The sequence below is a fragment of the Lactuca sativa genome, chromosome 3 (genome assembly GCF_002870075.4).
Source record: "Lactuca sativa cultivar Salinas chromosome 3, Lsat_Salinas_v11, whole genome shotgun sequence".
In the NCBI taxonomy this organism is placed as follows: domain Eukaryota; kingdom Viridiplantae; phylum Streptophyta; class Magnoliopsida; order Asterales; family Asteraceae; genus Lactuca; species Lactuca sativa.
This window is the reverse complement of record NC_056625.2, coordinates 199,415,223-199,434,295: the sequence shown is the minus strand read 5'-3', so window position 1 is coordinate 199,434,295 and position 19,073 is coordinate 199,415,223. Positions and strand designations below refer to the sequence as shown.

At 35.0% G+C, this 19,073-nt stretch overlaps 3 protein-coding genes across 3 annotated transcripts; 1 reads left to right on the top strand and 2 right to left on the bottom strand.

Annotated features, from left to right (window-relative positions):
• Nucleotides 1–2,055: 2,055 nt before the first annotated feature.
• Nucleotides 2,056–4,166, bottom strand: LOC111890048 (uncharacterized). The gene is made up of 2 exons (XM_042898914.2): nucleotides 3,598–4,166; nucleotides 2,056–3,537 (listed from the first exon to the last, which is right to left on the bottom strand). The coding sequence occupies exons 1-2, from the start codon at nucleotides 4,003–4,005 to the stop codon at nucleotides 2,056–2,058; spliced, it is 1,890 nt and encodes a 629-aa protein (XP_042754848.2). The 5' UTR covers nucleotides 4,006–4,166.
• An 81-nt stretch (nucleotides 4,167–4,247) lies between these two features.
• LOC111890049 (uncharacterized) lies at nucleotides 4,248–6,639 on the bottom strand. Its single transcript, XM_023886205.3, has 3 exons — nucleotides 5,500–6,639; nucleotides 4,980–5,400; nucleotides 4,248–4,843 (listed from the first exon to the last, which is right to left on the bottom strand). Exons 1-3 carry the CDS (start codon nucleotides 5,857–5,859, stop codon nucleotides 4,248–4,250), a joined length of 1,377 nt encoding a protein of 458 aa, XP_023741973.2. The 5' UTR covers nucleotides 5,860–6,639.
• Nucleotides 6,640–8,446: 1,807 nt separating this feature from the next.
• On the top strand, nucleotides 8,447–9,719 carry LOC128132883 (uncharacterized). Its single transcript, XM_052769882.1, has 2 exons — nucleotides 8,447–9,012; nucleotides 9,136–9,719. Exons 1-2 carry the CDS (start codon nucleotides 8,514–8,516, stop codon nucleotides 9,717–9,719), a joined length of 1,083 nt encoding a protein of 360 aa, XP_052625842.1. The 5' UTR covers nucleotides 8,447–8,513.
• The last annotated feature ends 9,354 nt before the right edge of the window (nucleotides 9,720–19,073 follow it).

The window sequence follows — 19,073 nt, the reverse complement described above, 5'->3', positions numbered from 1 at the left end:
TAAGTAGACATAACCATATCTACTAAGATCATCAATAAAAGTCACATAATACTAATTAGCATCCCTTGTGGCGGTTTTGAATGACCCGCATACATCAGTGTGTATTAGGTCCAACAAACCCTCACCCCTTTCACAAGTTAGAAACCACATACACTCAACATCTCTCCATTTCATGACAGAAAGATGCCTCACCGACCTACTCGCGGAAACCCTGGACCAACCCCACCCGAAGTTGACTCAGCCGCATTCCAGGCAGCTGTATCTGCTGCGGTCACTACTGCAATGGCGCAAATTCATCAAGGGAACAATGGAGGAGCCAACGGGCAAGGGGCCAGGAGTTCAAACAACGGAATGAATCAAGGACCCACCAAAACATGTACCTACAAGGACTTCACAAACGCCAAACCACGAACTTTTAACGGCATTGGAGGAGTGATCTCTTTGAAGCGATGGATCGAGAAGATAGAATCGGTCTTCGAGATATGTGACTGTCCTGAGGGAATGAAGGTGAAGTTCGCAGCATGCACTTTTTTTGACCAAGCACTCACCTGGTGGAACGGACACATGGAAGCCATGACACTCCCTGTAGCCAACTCCATGCCGTGGGCAGAAATGAAAGAAATGCTGATGGCTGAATACTGCCCACGAGGTGAGATTCAGAAAATGGAACAAGAGCTGTGGAACCTCACTGTGCGGAACGCGGACATCGATGCCTACATATCAAGATTTAGTGAACTATCTCTGTTATGCCCGGGTATGATCACTTCGGAAGGAAAGAAGATCGAGCGATTCATCTGGGGACTAACCTATCCGATCCAAGGAAACGTGATAGCTGCAAATCCCAAAACTTTCGACAGTGCTAAGAGATTGGCAAAGAAGCTGTATGATCATAACAACAAAAAGGGTGACAAGTTAGTGGAGACTGAGGCCAGGAAGGAAGGTGATGACAAGAAGGGGAAGAACAGCAAAAGAAAGGGGTATCAAGGCTCCGAGGCTTCAAAGAAGCAACGAACAGTGATGGTTAATGCTGCCACCGTGCAAGTTACAGCTACACCACATGCTCCAACCTCAGCTGTTCCAAATGCCCCTAGACCTTATTCCGGTAATCTTCCCACATGTCACAAATGTGGATTCCATCACAATGGAGAATGCAAGGAGGTACATTGTACCAGTTGTAATCGGAAAGGACACACTGCAAGGTACTGCAGGGCCTACCCTCCTCAGAACCAACAACAGGGAAGCAACAACAACAACAACTGCAACAACAACAACATCAATGTTGTTGGCAACAACGTCGGGCCTAGCCACACCTGCTATGGGTGTGGAAGAACTGGGCACTTTCGTCGCAATTTCCCTAACAATAACAATCCCATAAATGGAGGAACGAGAAGAGTGCTGGCGATGGGACAGGGAGAGGCAATTCAGGATCCCGCTGTGGTTATTGGTACGTTTCTCCTAAACCACACTTATGCATGCATCTTATTTGATACCGGAGTTGAGCGAAGCTTTGTAAGCAATAAGTTTAAACACTACCTAGAATAACGACCCCAGAAGCTCAATGAAACCTTTACGGTGGAAATGGCCAATGGGAAAACCGAATCCACGGGGGAAATCTACATCGGATGCACCCTAACCCTGAACCAACACGTCTTCCGAATAGACTTAATGCCTGTATCTATTAGGAGTTTCGATGTGATTATCGGTATGGACTGGTTAAGCCTCTACCATGCTGAAATTATGTGTCACGAGAAGGCCGTTCGTCTTCGCCTTCCCAATCACGAAACCCTAGTTATTTATGGAGACAAACCCGGCACGAACCTTCGCCTCATCTCGTGCATCCAGGCACGAAAGCATCTGCGAAAGAAGGATCTGGCATTTCTGACTCACATAGTGGATAAAACCAAGGAAGAGACCAACATTCAAGATATTCTAGTAGCACGTGAATTTCCAGACGTATTTCCTAAAGATCTTCCGGGAGTACCCCCAGAGAGAGAAGTTGAGTTCCGAATCGACCTCGTTCCAAGAGCAACCCCTCTCGCCAAATCACCCTACCGGCTAGCTCCTGCTGAAAAAAACAGAAACATTGTATATATGTTTAACCTCTGAGTTATTTATTTTTTGTAAGAAGTCTTTGAAAACAACATTTTTTGTAATGTTGTTTGTCGTTTTATCATCAGAATGCATAAGTATTTTAACTGCTTCTGGAGATGTGGCACGTGACAATGCAACATAAAGCTGGCCGTGTGTGAAAACAGGTTCCGGAAAATATATTCCAATTCTCGTTAAAGACTGACCTTGACTTTTGTTAATAGTCATACCATAACAAACATTAACAGGAAATTGCTTTCTTATGAATGTAAAAGGTATATCAGGAGCTTTATGAATAAATCTAATACGAGGCAGAAAAACCTTCTTCCCAATGCTGGTTCCAGTAATAATTGATGCCTCAATCACATTTGATAACAACTGTGAGACCATTAATCGTGTACCATTACACAAACCTTCTTTCTGATTTATATTTCGAATTAGCATTATAGGTGTGTTAATTTTTAATAAAAGTGAATGTGCAGGTATGCTTGGAAATGTAAGTCCATTAAGATATTCCAACGGATAAAATGTATTAAAGTTTGTAGTCTGCTTCCCGCTAAATTCAATGTTGTCAGCACTCTCGTAAATCTTTGAAACCCCAGGAATTTTACGCATAACAATATCATTTATGTGTTGTATTGTTTCGTTATTGGGACAAACTATTGCCCTGCCAGATAACATGCTTGTTGAGACATTGGTTTGAAAGATATCTCCATAAACAAAATTTATAAGGGAATCTAACCCGTTTTCCGATGGAGGTATAAGGAGTGACCTAGGGATTTCAATCCATTTAGTATTTATCCTATCAACAGTATCCATATTACCAATCCTACCATCTCCAACCTGAACCAGCCATGTCGCAAAATCTGATGCATTTAACTCTATTTTCGATGACATAGATGAATCCTTAAGTCTCATGTTGGCACTTAGTTTACATAATTTGAAATAGGGCCATAGATAGGAATTGGGTAGGGTCAGAGAAACTATCTCAGACGGTGTAGATTTTGGGGACACTGGCAATGTCTGTCGGAAGTCTCCTCCTAACAACATAGACATACCACCAAAAGTTTTTGCTTCACAGTCAAGTATATCTTTTAAAGAACGATCTAGACATTCAAAACAACGTCTGTCACTCATTGGCGCCTCATCCCATATGATAATAGAAGTTTGCTTTAGCAACTCAGCAAGCATTGTGTGTTTTCTTATATTGCATGCGGTTTTTTCTGAAAAGTCTATTGGAATATTAAACCTGGAATGAGTTGTCCTTCCTGATGGAAGAAGCAAAGAAGCAATTCCTGAGGCAGCAACAGTTAGTGCTATTTTTCCTCTTGAACGGAAATAAGCAAGCAATGTATTCCACAAGAAAGTTTTGCCGGTTCCTCCATGACCATAAACAAATATAAGCACTTGCTGTTGTGTTTCCTCTGCAGAGCGAATGTCATTGTACACCTGCAGCTGTGCATTATTCAGTAGTGGCAACATATGGTCATGAGTTGAAATAAGAGCTACCTTATTATAAGAAGTTTCTTCTAGGAAGAGACGATTTTTTAACAGTGTGATGTTGCTATCTGTTAGTTTTGGTAGATGAAAGTCCAAAATAGATCGTGGTGGAGTAGACGACCTTAGTATGTGATCTAATTCAAATAAGACCAATTGCTGTATATGACTATCATCTATATTCAACTCAATAGTAGGATTTGATGACCGCATCCTATAAACTAAGTCATCACTCATTTTTCTCCATCCAATGTCCCACAAACACATGGGATCATTAACATCACATAAAAGCAGAAGATAACAGAAAAGAGACCGCAACTGAGATGAAGTCGCCCACTCAGAAGCTTGCACAAAAGCATCCATCCATTCTTTGTCATCTCCAATCAACCCTAATGCATTGCATGCACTACAGAAAATCATCGTACATTACATCTGACACAGTGCGAAGCTCTTCATATGACTTACAACCTTTTTGGTGGGACAGCAACATCCTCAAGAAAAACAACTCTCCACCAGTTGGGTGGACAAATATAAGTCTACCAAGTGCACGGGAGTTTGAACGCCTTCTTCTTTTCCAACATTTTTCCATGTCATCCCACCAATATTTCGTGGGGTAAGAGGCGTATGTAAGTTCGCGACCGATTGAATCCCATCTATTCTTTTCAAACCAACCTAACAGACGTATCAGCACATTGAGTATCTTTCTCGTCAACAACTATACATTGTCCATAGACAGACGTATCAGCACATTGAGTATCTTTCTGAACAACAAATCTGACCCGTTCCATTCCCTTTGATACATACTTGAACAGGTACTTAATCATCATATTCCACCCGCAATACTCAACATTAATATGTGCGTTGAAACGACTGGACAACCTCTTATTATACGGAACTATGTATCTGTTATTTATCTGTATACCACTCTGCAACATATGAAGTGAACTTGAATTTCTTTTATAATGAGCGTAGCCGTCCTTATCAAAAAACGTAGTAGAGACAAACGACTTAGGAAATTTTTTCTTGTAGTTTCCATCCTTCATACAGGGCGCCTTAGAATTCAGCAAACCACATGGTCCGTGGACCATACACCTGGTAACAATTTCATATAACAGTGGCTCTGAAACAGGATCAGGCAACTCGGCAGTAATGTAATCATCAACTTTTGAAGGATCTTTTATCTTATGTGAGTCTTCAACCCATATAAGTATATGACAATGAGGCAACCCTCTCTTTTGAAATTCAATGGTATACAGATCTACAAAAAAAATATATACATACATATATATATATATATATATATATATATATATATATATATATATAAATGTTAGAATAAAAAAATACACAATTGTTATATAAATCAGCAAGACATAAGTTAGAAAGGAACTTACATGCTGAAACAGGGCCAAAAGTCTTATCAGATTTCAGATATGCAATGAATGCAGTGACTTTCATATGAAATACCCGTGAAATTATATCAGCTCTACTACCAACATCAGTTTGATGATGGGAATTCATATAACGTGTGATTTCTGGCCATCCAACATTGCACGTAAAAGTTATAAAGTACTGTGGATTCCCGTATTCCCGGCAGATAGAAAGAGCATCCTGATAGTGACTGTACATGTATCTTGGACCACCAACAAAAGATGGAGGCAAAAAAACACGCTTACCAACAGAACGACTTTCAGTATCACCACGTGAAAGTGCATCATAAATGCCACTAACATACGCTGATCTGAGTTGGCTCTGATTGTGTTCACAGAAATCAAGCCTTGACAATTCAATGCATGCATATGTATCCACCAGATACTGTTGAAACAGTCTACAAGAATTTAACAAAAGAGACCATACACCATTCCTTGCATGTATCTGATAACTATAATACATATTGATAGTAAGATTTCTAACCTTACTGCTTCTCTCATCATGAAGTTTTAAACGCGGAGACCAACCTGTTTCACCATACGGAAAAAGGACAGGATACTGCAAAGCCATATAGCTAGGATGAAGTTTGCTAATCCTGCGTGGAACACCACTCCTGGAATGTATAACTATGTCGTATGTACTGCCTATTGCGTCTTCACCAACAACAGTACAACCCAAAGTACCATGAGCTGGAGGTCCATATAAACGGTCAGGGACATTATTAAACAAACAAACCGCATAGTCAACCAAACTGTTTTCAACAGCAAGGTCTTTCGCAGTCTTAAAAGTCCTTACATACTCATTATGAATATTGAAAACACCCATAAGAGTTTCAACAATCATTGGATCTAAAGACTGAGCGTCTTTCCTTTCAACTGCAGACAACCTATTCTGTAATTCATGTTCTGTATATACAATATAAAGCTATAAAAATCTAGGTCCTTTTTCATCAGGTATATCAAAGGCACCTATCCAATGACAAACCTGACCAGAAACCTTGAACACATAAGGACCAGCCGTTTTATTAACATCCTCATCAACTTTACCTCCAAAAGAGGTCATACTGAAGATATTATTATAACCCCTAATATTTTTTATAAAAGGGGGGAAATCATAAAGAGTCGCTAACAACTGAGGAGGTGCAAGCGAATACGGCAAGACTACAGAGCCAGACCTACAACAACGGCTATATAAGCAGGACACTGTGGACGTGATAAATACTTAACCCTTTCATCAAACCAGAACAGAGCAGAACACGAAACACAAACAAAATTGCAATCACCAATATCATCATAAGCAGGCAAAATAGGCAAAGACGGTATCTCAGGAGGTAAAAATACCAGCTAAACGTCTAGATAAGGGACGCTTGCAAGACAAAACTCCAGACATCAAATAAGCACATAGCAGCAATTATAGATACCTAAACTAAAAAAAAAAAAACAAAAACAAAAACACCCAACAACAAAAGAACATATAATCGCAAGATACCGGCAAACAGAAATTCAAAAGCGGCAATTAGAAAGCAAAATTAGAACGCAAGATGTAGCAAGAAGCCGACGTCTACTTAAAGTGATATACCGACAAACAGAAATCCAAAAGCGCGAATTAGAAAACAAAATTAGAACGCAAGATGTACCAAGAAGCCGATGTCTATCTACAATCACTTTAAGTCCATCTAGAATAACTTTAAGTCGGTTCTTTTAGGCATTAAGGCGGCCAAGGATAAAAAAAATATCCGGTGGCAAATGCATAAACCAAGGAAAAAAGGGGCATAAATGAGAAATAAAAGTAACTCTAAAGCAAGCAGCCCGTGGCAAAAGGAGTAATTGAAGAAAACTTAAGTGGTAGAAATTGGGGATGAACAAATGGACCGGGGAACCGGCCGGAACCGGAACTCGATGGAACCGGTCGGGCCGGGACCGGGACGTTATTTTTGTAGATTTTTGGAACCGGAACCGATATAACCGGCAAAAACCGGAACCGTATGATGCTATTTTTCAAGGACCGGTTCCAATATTTGAAGACACGACAAGAACCGGTAGGAACCGAGAACCGGTAGAACCGGACCGATAGAACCGCCGGGCCGGTTCGGTTCTTGATTTTGGCCGAAGCCGGTTCCCGGTTCCGGTCCGGTTCCGGCCTTTTGCTCATCCCTAGTAGAAATGAGAAAGCAAAAAAATTCCTGTTCATGACCCTTTTAAAGATTAATATTATATATAATAATAATAATAATAATAATAATAATAATAAAATTATAGGTACACTCCAGTTAACACAGAGGAAAATAATGAATAGTAGAGATGGCCCCAAATTTTGACAATATGTCAACAAAACCGGGAAAAACATGTGAAGTGGACTAAAAGACAGGCTCTTTGCTACTTCGTTCCTTCATAAATAATGAAATAAGTTTAGGGATTCAAAAGACCAATCCTCCTAAAGTATTTGTGTTATTTCCCCTTTTTCTTTCTTTATCTCATGCTTTTTAGCTTTTATAAACATAAAGGCTAAACACTGAAGAGTAATGTTTTCAAAATTGGATTAAGCCTAGTTTTGAATTCAGTTAGGACCTGGAAGGCTGGAACATTCTCTTTTGATTATTATCTTGATCCTTAGTTATGTTTGGTGCATTTGGTTGTAGATATGAGATAAGGATACTACCTCTTTTCTTCCTACCTTTGCAGATAACAAACTTTATCACAAACTTACTTTAAAGATGGTGAAGCCAGTGATGTTACATTAATGCATGGTAGTGTGTGATTTGTGAGATTCTTGGTCGTATCCTCTGCCTTGCTTTGAATTTAATCATTGATTAAATTGTATCTTTTAAATGTATTTTCTTAGTTCTATGTTTTTTAAATACTTAGGTACACATTTGTAATTGTATTGGACATTTTTTATGTATATATTAGACAATTGGTATGTTAATATGTATTACTTTTGCAGTTGAGTATTAGTATTATTACCCGATTAATTTAATGAGTTTTTTCTGCATTTTGTATACAAAAAAACTAGAATCTTTCTTATAAATTAAATCATTTAGTGACGGTCAGTGTCGGTCGGAAAATACGGTCAAACCTGGTCAAAGAACGTTCCATCGGTAATACGTCACAATCCGTCGTAAATCTATCACAATAATTACCCATTTATGACAGAATACCACCGATGGTTTGTAGTGTTTTTCATCCACATTTTGAGGAAATCCTTTGAATCCTAAGCAACAAGAGCCTCTTCTCCTTGACCGAAGACCTCTTGAAATTGATCGGTTCAGCCTTATTTTCCGGTGGGGTTTTTACGGAAATCGTTGATTTGGTCACTTTTTACCACATTTTTTGTATAGATGTTCCTAAATCTCGCTTCTCGCTTCAGCTTATAAAAGTAGAAATCATAATTAATTATCAAGTAAACAAAAACTTCTTCTCCTTCTCCCTATATATACCTATATGGCTATATATATTATATCCCCACCCCACAGAGAAAACTAAGCAATATTATAGATCATGGCGGAGCCCCACACTCCCCGTAATACCATCACCACGAAGCTTCCATGGGAGATACTATTTTTACAGATACTTCCAAGGCTGCCGGTCAAAGCTCTACCCAATGCAATGTGTGTTTGCAAGAAATGGTACTTGTACCTCAAATCGGGAGCTTTTGCCAGCACGTACCATCACCACGTGGTTAGCAACGATGATCATCAAAACCACCACAAATATCTGGTTGTATCTACCACCCAACGACATATGCATAGCATCGACTGTGAAACACCTAAAGATGGTTTGATGGTGGCCCGTAATTTACCATTTTTTTTACCATTTAGGGGAAACATGTCGATCTTAACATCTTTGCATGGACTATTATGCATAGGCACAATCCAGCCCCAAAATCCTGGAGAATATTATGATCTTATTTTATGGAATCCTTTGACAGGTGACTATAAGATGTTGTCTGAACCTAAAAAGGGTTGTTATCACAAAGAATGTTACAAGATCTCTGAAGGTATATTCGGGTTGTATTATATCTCTTCTGATGACGACTACAGGCTTTTACGTGTAACCCATAATCTCAATATTTATATATACTCCTTGAAATCCAACTCATGGAGAATGGTTGAGTCAACAGCGGACTTCCAACAAAGGGCTTCCAAATGGACTTCGCGTGGAAGTTACTGGGAGCAGCCAAGTCATATTCTATTGAATGAAAAACTCAATTTCTTAAAACAAGTGGATAGAGGAGGAACCTTTATTTTCTCATATTCAGTTATGAGGTTTGACACGAAGACGGAAAAGTTCACAGAGATATCAATTCCCTCATTCGGTAACCAAATGACAAACTGTTTGGGTTTCATGGTTCTAGGAGGGCGCATCCACTTCTGTGTGGCCATTCTCATTGAGGAAGAAAATTATATGACAAATCGACGATATTATGAAATAATCGAGCTGTGGAGGATGGATGGAGATGGATATTGGACGAAGGTGTTAACTTATGGCCCGATGTCGTTTTTTCTTTGGGGTCGATCGATACTGCACTGGATGAGGAATGGAAATTTGCTCATACGACATCTAGACAGTGTTTACCTGTTAGATATGAAGAAGCATACCAAAGAAATGATCTTTACATGTCAAAGCATGGATTCCAAAATCCCTCCAACAGGGAAATACGTCGAAACTACCGTGTCACCCAATCAACGCCACGTATATGTATGAAGTAACATCTCCATCATACTATTTAAACCTCAATATTTTTTGTTTTATATATATATATATATATATATATATATATATATATATATATATATATATATATATATATATATATATATATATATTTGCAGCTAAACCCCCCCCCCCCCCCCCCCCCCAAAAAAAAAAAAAAAAAAAAAAAAAACCCATCAAAACCGAACCGTATTAAAATCGCAAATTTTGGTTTTTCACTTTAAATAACCGCAAATGTGGTTTGCGGTTCAGTTTGGTCTGAAAAACACACCGAACCACACCGTGCTCACCCCTATAGGATCCGGTTCCAGTAAGGAGTCAAAAAATAGTGAGGACTACTTAGGTGTAACGCTTTCGAATGTGACGCACGTCAGTGGTAATTAATACGGAATCGATAATTAAAATACGTGCGACGAATATCCATGGAATACCATATAAGTAGGGTTTATTAATTTTTTTCCGCTTTTTTCGTTATTTTTAAATATTATTATTATTATTATTTTTATATTAAGTTTTTTTCTTAAACACATATATACTCGGTTTTTAGAGTTTTTTTGGTTTTCTTTATACTCGTGCTTTTATTTTTTTTTATTTTTATTTTTATTTTTTATATTTGTTGCTTTTTTTACATTTTTTTTGATATTTTAAACAAAATATGAGTTTGATTTTTTAATGTTTAACAATTATAAAACTCTTAAATAATAAAAATATTAAGGATCATAATATCCATTCATACTATTTTTGAATCTTATTATTTCTTGATTATAAAATTTTTGAATTAAATTATTTTGAATCATAGTATTTTGGATAATATCATTTTTGAATTATATGATTTTGGATCAATAATATATTCAATTAAAAAAAGTATTTGTTCAAAAAAAATTTGGATCAATATATATTTTGAATCATTTAATTTTAAATCATAAAATATAGAATTAATTTTCATAAAATATTTGAATCAAAATATGTTTACATAATAACAAATTAAGGATCATAAAAATGTTGAATCATAACTTTTAATGAATCATAAATATTTTGAATTATCTCATTTTAGATCATATTATGTTCAATATTTTTTTAAAAATATTTATAATCTTTTACAATAACTTTTGGTATCTAAACAACCTTATTTAAAAAAAAAAAAATCTTTTCAAAATTTCATAATTTATGATATCTAACAAACCTTTAAAATGATTTTTAATTAGGAGAAAGAAATTTTTCACGTCTTATTTTTATAAAAATTTAAAATCATTTAAACAAAATGTTTGTATCCTGAACACTATATTTTTAAATTTTTTTACAAACTTATTAAAATAGAATTAAGAAGAGCCCTATTATTGCTTTTTTGAATTTTGATAAAAAAAATCCATTATATTTTATAAAAACAAATATTTCTTAACATTAAAATATGAAAAATTCAAAAAATTATTTTTTCAAAGTCACTAATATGTTGAGTAGAAGTAACCCTTATTTGCAGAAAATTTGTTCTATGATGTTTTATAAAATTCAAAGTTAAATAAATATTTTTTTTTCAAAATTTCATGATTGAGCTTATGTTGTAGATATTTAAAGTTTAAGGGCTTTGGTTTTTTTTTTCAGATTATATTTTTCAAAGAAAAAAAAGTTATTGTAAAAAATGATATTTGAAAAAACAAAAAAACTCATTAATCCATACGATGACACGTGTCCGCGTGTCACACCCAACATAGTGGAAACACCAGACTGAGTGACGTAGGGATAATTGGATCTCGGCAATGAGATATATTGAACAATACACAAAAATGTAACATAAAATATAATTTTATTTATTATAATATAAACGTTACATTGTTTTGATAAACCAAACATATATTTTAAACATAGTTAAACATAGAACAAACAGAAATAACTTCCAGCATTCTTCCATGACGACTCCCACTCATTCGAGTCTTTCTTTCACACTTATATCCCTGAGAATACATGTATTTTGAAAATGTCAACATAATGTTGGTGAGTTCACAGGTTTTATAAAGTTTTTGATTTAAAATCTTTTTATCTCTTAAAAGTCTTTCATTTAAGATATTTTATCGATCCTAACTTACCATGTGTTTTAGGATTTTTAACTGTTTCATTATAATTTGTTTTAGGATATTTTTATCAATCCTAATCTATTATAATATTCACTACTCGAAGGCGTCCCTCTGGGTAGTTGATTACCTTAAGATTTTCGGGTAGTATTACCATGAGCCCCTATAATGGACACTACAGACTATAATCTCCCCACACGACGGTTCATCATGCGTCGAAAATAATTTAAATTAAGGAATTGTATCCTAACAGGATTATAGCTTCCAATCGCAGGTGGAGATGTTAAACCCTGTATAGATCTATACATATCTTTCTGGATCTCGCAAGATAAACGATTATAGGTCGAGGTAGCCGAATTTAATCAAGGCTAAATGATGAATAATAAAGCTCACTAACGCATTAACCTGAGTTGTTTTTAAATATTTTAAACTTTAACCTTTTAATAAAATTGTTTACCATAATTATATTATATATCTTTTATTATATATATGATAATTATTTACTTATTTCCCTAATAATTGTCTTTATATATATATATATATATATATATATATATATATATATATATATATATATATATATATATATATATATATATATATCTTTTAACCATATATACCCTAATTTTAATTATTTTAAAAAACAGAATATTCAGGCAAAGTAACAACTAAGTACAATGCATATCCATATATTTGACCAACATTACTTCTAGGTACTAAGTTACCCTAGAAATTTGTCCATCATAACATCTAGGTGTAATCATTTATGTTTCTATTGGGTATCATAAGTTTTAGGCATAGTATCATAACTTAGAAATAGGCAGTGTATATGTGGGTATACTATCCTAATATATCATGCTTTATAAAACTATCAATATTTGAAATATTTGATAAACCATTTGATAAGCATGTATCCCCCCCCCTCCCTAAACCATTTAAAATAGTAAAATAGGGCCGTGAAGCTCACCAGGAGTTATTGAAACCGCCGATGTTGGGTAGAATCGGGCTTGGGATTTCGACGACTGCTTCATGATCACAGCACTTCGAGATAGAGAGTGAGAGAGACTTGTGATGGGTGTGAAAACTGAGGCTTCACTATCCTCTATTTATAGTTGAGTTTTATAGGCGCGTGTAGCGCAAATATATTTGCTTGATGTGCATGAACATTGTGGCTTCATCAAGAATAGTCCATGTTTCACTCCCCCACTTGGCCATGTCACTCACAATCTACTCGAATTTGGTTTCAGGTGCGTGTCGGGCATAGCGCGCACCTCACGTGCACTTAATGATTTTTAGAAAAATCATATATCTTTCGTGCAAGCTCCCATGTAAGCCCTCTTTATATCTATGTAACGATGTAAACTAGTACTACAACTTCCCTATAGGATGCATTCGCTAGTTTTGACTTTTATTTTTAAGCTTAATGGGGGTAAGGTTAAATGATTTTTAAAAAAATCATTTCTCTCTCATAAAGATCCCGTTTTAAGCATTATTTATCTCAAAGTTCTAATATTAAGGAGTACTACGATTCTCTTTTTGACGTCACAAGCAAACACGCAACCAATCTCTTATATAATACCATTTTGACGTAAGTAATTTTAATTATGCGGTTCATTTTTACTTTTAACTAAATCTATAACTCCTCCAATCGGAGTCCGATTTTTATAAATTTTATATCTTTGAGATCACATTAACAAGTACTTTCTAACTATATTAATCGTTTTAAAAGTCGGTACACGTTTTTGGATGCTTATTTTTTATCATATATGTCGATTTAAGTCTAAATGTAACAACATATTTTATTATATTATGGAATAAATACATTTATTTTCTTACTCTTTCCTAACGGTTATCGGTGACAGAACTTTCTCGGTTGTTACACCGCAAGTCTGCTCCAGGGAGATGGTGACGCGTGTTTTGTGCATGCATTTCGTTCCAGCAACAAACCGCCATTTCTTTATACAATTTTGACCCCCAAACATTTGCACTCTAATTGGAAAATGATCCTAGCTTTATTTATTTATAGAAAATGCCATTGGATGATATTTTTGTTTATTTATTAATTTTGATTCATCTCAACCACCCATTTAAACCAATAAACGCCAAGATTTATCCTCGCAGTCCTCACTATTTTTCGACTCCTCGCCCGATCCTAATATATATATATATATATATATATATATATATATATATATATATATATATATATATATATATATATATATAGTTGAGTTTTTATTTAAAGATTAATTTCAAGAACATAATATTTTAGCAACGGAAGACTTTAAAATTAGAATAAACATAAAACTAGTTTATACCCACCATTGATCTCCTTGCAAAGTTTGGAAAGAAAAACAACAATCAAAGAGGAAGAAGATGAAGAAAACAACATTTGTTGTATTTGAGTCCTCAAGGGGAGGCTTGGAAGTTGTATAAGAATGTGGAAACTTTGAGACACCAACATGAAACCAACTTGATATAGATGCTAGTACATTCACTATTAACTCTTAAGCTTAATGTTCATAACCAATATGAACTTCAAGAGAGAAAAAAAATAAGAAAGTGTTCTTGAAAATATAAAAAAAAAAGAGAGAATCCACACACACATACAGCTTACATTTTTGGAGTGTTAGGAAAGAAAGAATGAAAGCCTTTATATAAAGCATAATCTTTAACCATAAGTCCTTAACAGTTTAAGCAAATTATTTCCCCTACACCTAACTGTCTCCCGTACCTTTTATGACATGTATTCTTTTTATTATAGTAAGCAAAAGACCATAACTAGTCTAACTAGTTAGAGAAATTATATAAGAAAGTCAAAGTTTGATGAATCTTCTATACTCTTTAATAAAATATAAAACTTAACTTTTGGGATAAACAAAAAAAGTCTTTCTAGTTTAAAAGATGTACATGACTTAATAAATCATATCATATGATATATTATGTTACTTGCTAATGAAAATTATAATTTCCAAGAAATAACTAATTTCCAATTAATTATAAGAGTTTATTTAATATTTATTAAAATCAATTTCTAATAAGTAACAAGTTGTTATTAGTGTGACCCATTACTATCATATGTTAATTAGAAATATCATTTTAGTATCACTCTTAAGCATACAAGATCTTTAAATCTCCCACTTGAACAAGACTGATATTAGATTGATATAGACAGTGGTGAACGTCTACCAGCATTTCACAACCCCCAACAACATACGACTTTGTGCCATTCTATCAACATCCAATTCCTAGAAGCTTAAATCTACAATTGGTGTATAACTTGAAGCTACAATTGGTGTATAAGGTAAGTTATCAGTTATGCCTTTTCCACAAACATCATCTGGTAAATGAGATACAGATCGCAATCAATCTCATCTGGTGTTCAACTTTTGGTAAGGCGTCTTAGATGTCTAACTCTCAACACATAAGAGGAACAAATCTCATCTTGACTACATAAGAGTCTTGCATAGTTTACACCACTTGAATATGGCCTTTATAATTACCTGGATAAGGATCAACATTTGACCATGTTAAAGCACAAAACTCCCTACATTTAAGACCCACTATGTGTATCAAGTGTTAAGGATACAAATATAGTACCTTTTAATCAAGTATCACTCATCACAATGATCCATGAGGTGATCTTGATGCGGGCCAGTTCAATACTAGTTCTCTGACAAGTACCTATGAAAGTTGGTTATAACTACTTTCCTACTTTCATCTAGTGAGAGTCAACCAATCCAATTCATATTAGTCTACTTTATAATTACTCCCAAAATTATAATCAAGTATGAAACTTTACAATAATAAGATTATTCATCGATTAAACATGTTAATAAAGAACACAACAAGTATTGATGTGATGATCATATTTAAATATATCAAAACATTATATAATACTTGTTATTACATTGTTCCAATATCCAAATACTAAATCAAAATTAAAATCCCATTTCTAGAATAATAAAGTCTTATTATAGCTAATGTTTGACCATTCATGCTTAGCTCAAAATAAGGGCTTTATTAATGGGCCCGACTAAATTTATTTTGTGTGAGTTTTGTGAATACTACCATCTCTATATTTCACTTTACTCTAAGTATAATTAAATGTATTGGAGAATATGATTGATATTCTTTCATGACATAGAGTCTCTTAGCTTGGTTATGTATACTCTCGAAGTCAAAAAGATTTCTATGTGTGAGTTGTGTGAGTTTTGTGAATACTACCATCTCTATATTTCACTTTACTCTAAGTATAATTAAATATATTGGAGAATATGATTGGTATTCTTTCATGACATAGAGTCTCTTAGCTTGGTTAAGTATAGTCTCGAAATCAAAAAGATTTCTATGTGATCCTTGAATGGAAGAAATCAAGATAGTTTTTCAATGAACTCATTCATCCAATCATATTTGATTTCTACTTCTAAAGTAGTGTATCCTTCTTTTGTATAGATTGTGTACTTATGTTTTGCTTGGACCTCATTCCCAGAAAACTTACTCATCATTCCTTAATTAAGTCCTAATCCAATTATAATTCATAATTATCTTTATTGTTTAGAAGTCAGCATCTTGTGTAGTTCTTTACACAAAGATCCCTTTCTAAATTGATTATCTCACATACATTCTCTTAGTTCTTCTAAATTACTCTTAGAATGTTCCTATAGTCATCCGTTAACTTAACCATGTATTCATTTGGTATATTATGGTGTACTCATCGGATAATCATATACCTAGTCTTGTGCATAATATGACATAAATGATGGATTCATTTGCCAAGCAAATATAATCTAAATCAGTTCAGCTAATTTAAACATATGATTTAGGTCCTTTTGCGGCTAGCTCAAAATAGTGCCATGTGACAATGCCAAGAATCTTCCAAAAGAATATTGTGTCTTAATCCCTTTCAAGATATTGCAAAAACATGTATAAAGACATAAAACTTTTAACATTCATCTTTGTCTATCTCTATAGATTTTACATTCCAAGAATGTGTCTTGTCCTTCCTAAGTCTTTCATCTTAGAAACACATTCTGAGTCAAGATAAAAGTCGTTTCATAATTAGAATGTAATTTCTCATGATTAAATATGTCTCATTCATACAAGATAAGGAATATCACTATTCTCCCACTAGTTCTTAGTAAACACACATGTTCCCTTCATTTTGATATAAAAATACATCTTCTATATTCATATTAAAATTATGATTCCAACCTTTGAGATGTTTTCTTTAAATCCAAAAGTGATTTCAAGATTTACACATTTTGTCAGCATAGCATGGATTAAGAAAACCTCCAGGCTAAGTTATATAGATATATGTTGGGTGTTTATTCAAAAAATTCTATTTCAAAAACGGTAAAAACGGCAACGGAAGCTTTATGATTTTTGAATAAAACTTAAACTTATTTTACCCACCAAGGATCTTTTGGAAGACATAGAAAGATTAAAACAACCATGGAAGAAAAGTGTTAAAACCTTTGAAGACTTTGGTTCTCATGGGATATTGGACGTTGATGAATTGTGTCAATAAGCTCTAAGTTAAGCTCTCTAGAAGTATCCACCAAAGGAAGAATAAAACCACCATAATATGCTAGTATAACACTTTTAATTTGTTTTTCATAAGCCTTAGAAATTATACCAAATATATGTTTAAAGCTGAACCAACAAAGGGACTTTTATCTAGCACCAATTGTAAGAGAAAGAAGTGGGAGCCTTCTTAATCATGTTTTTGAGCCTCAAAATGAAGAAGAAAATGATCCAAGAGAAATAGTTCCAATTCCTGCAACACTCTAAATTTTCAAGCAAAATTTTCATTTTTTAAATCACATAAAATCTAGAATCTCATATCTCAAAATCCCAAATGTATAAATTATTCAAAACACAAGACCATAAAATGTTTGGTAATATCCCAGAATCCTCAAAAACATAATCTCAAACTAGTGTGTACAATCAAGCCGATGCCTTCCCGCGATCCTGAGAAGTACCTGAAACATATATCACACAACACTACAAGCACGAAGCTTAGTGAGTTCCCCAAAATACCATGCACAAATAATTAGCCACTCATGGCTATATCTCAATAAGGACCCTCCGGTCATGTGTCTCAGTGAGGATCCTCCAGTCTCACAGCTCGAGTCGGACCCTCCTGTATGGTATCTCAATGAAGACCCTCCGGTCTCACAACTCGGTTTGGAACCTCCGATCCTAACTCAATAAAGCACAAAAATAATGTACAGCATAAATCACAAAGACAAAATGCATGATATCACATAACTCAGTATAAGCACATAAGACCCTCCGGTCAATAACTCAAATAAGACCCTCCGTCAATAACTCAAATAAGATCATCCGATCACACAATATTACCACTCAGTTAAGTATAGTGAGAAGACTCACCTCGTAAGCCAAGAAAGTATGTCTCGTACTCAACGATCAGTCTCGACTCCACCTACATATGTCATAATCATCTCCAATTAACACTTTATAACAACAACTCAAAAGATTTTAAGCTAACCCCTTTACTAACTCTTGGAAAGGGTGAAAATACCATTTTTACCCTTCCATGGTCTCCATAATCCATAACATGAACAAACCCTAAAAGTCAACAAAAATCAACACTCGAGTCAACAGTCCGTGTTGACCCAACTCGTCGAGTCCACCTATGCGACTCGTCGAGTCCCTCCTGTTCTCAGAAAATCAGGAAAACTCCAACTCAACTCGTCGAGTTGTCTCATCAACTCATCGAGTTTGCACGTGTTCAGACTATAGGGGAAAACCCTAACCGACCGTCGAGTTGGCTCGTCGACTCGTCGAGTCCCTCTAGTCCATTTTCTCATTCAGACATTTATAAGCAGAACTAAGGCCCCATACTCAAGATCTAGCCTTCCAAGGCTGAAATATCACGTAAAGTTGCAAGCTTTACATCCATGCATGGCATCTAGGGCTCAAAATGCCATAACAAGCTCTATAGAGGATTTAATACATGGAAGCTGGCCAATAGCTTGATAAAGCTTGAATCTTTAGGCCCAAGGGACCTAATCATGTCCAGATATTAAGTCTCAACTCCATGGCAAGCCCAAACAACATAAGGACCCAAACAAAGGATGGAAATGACCATAAACTCCCTAGGGAAGAGATCTAACCAAAAAATGATCAAGGCGATAAATTTTTACCTCCAAATAGTATCTAGCACTAAGATAACACTGGATCCAGGGGCTTCTTCTCGTTCCAACCCTTTTTCTCTTCAATTTTCTTCCAAAAATGCCCTAGACCATACAAT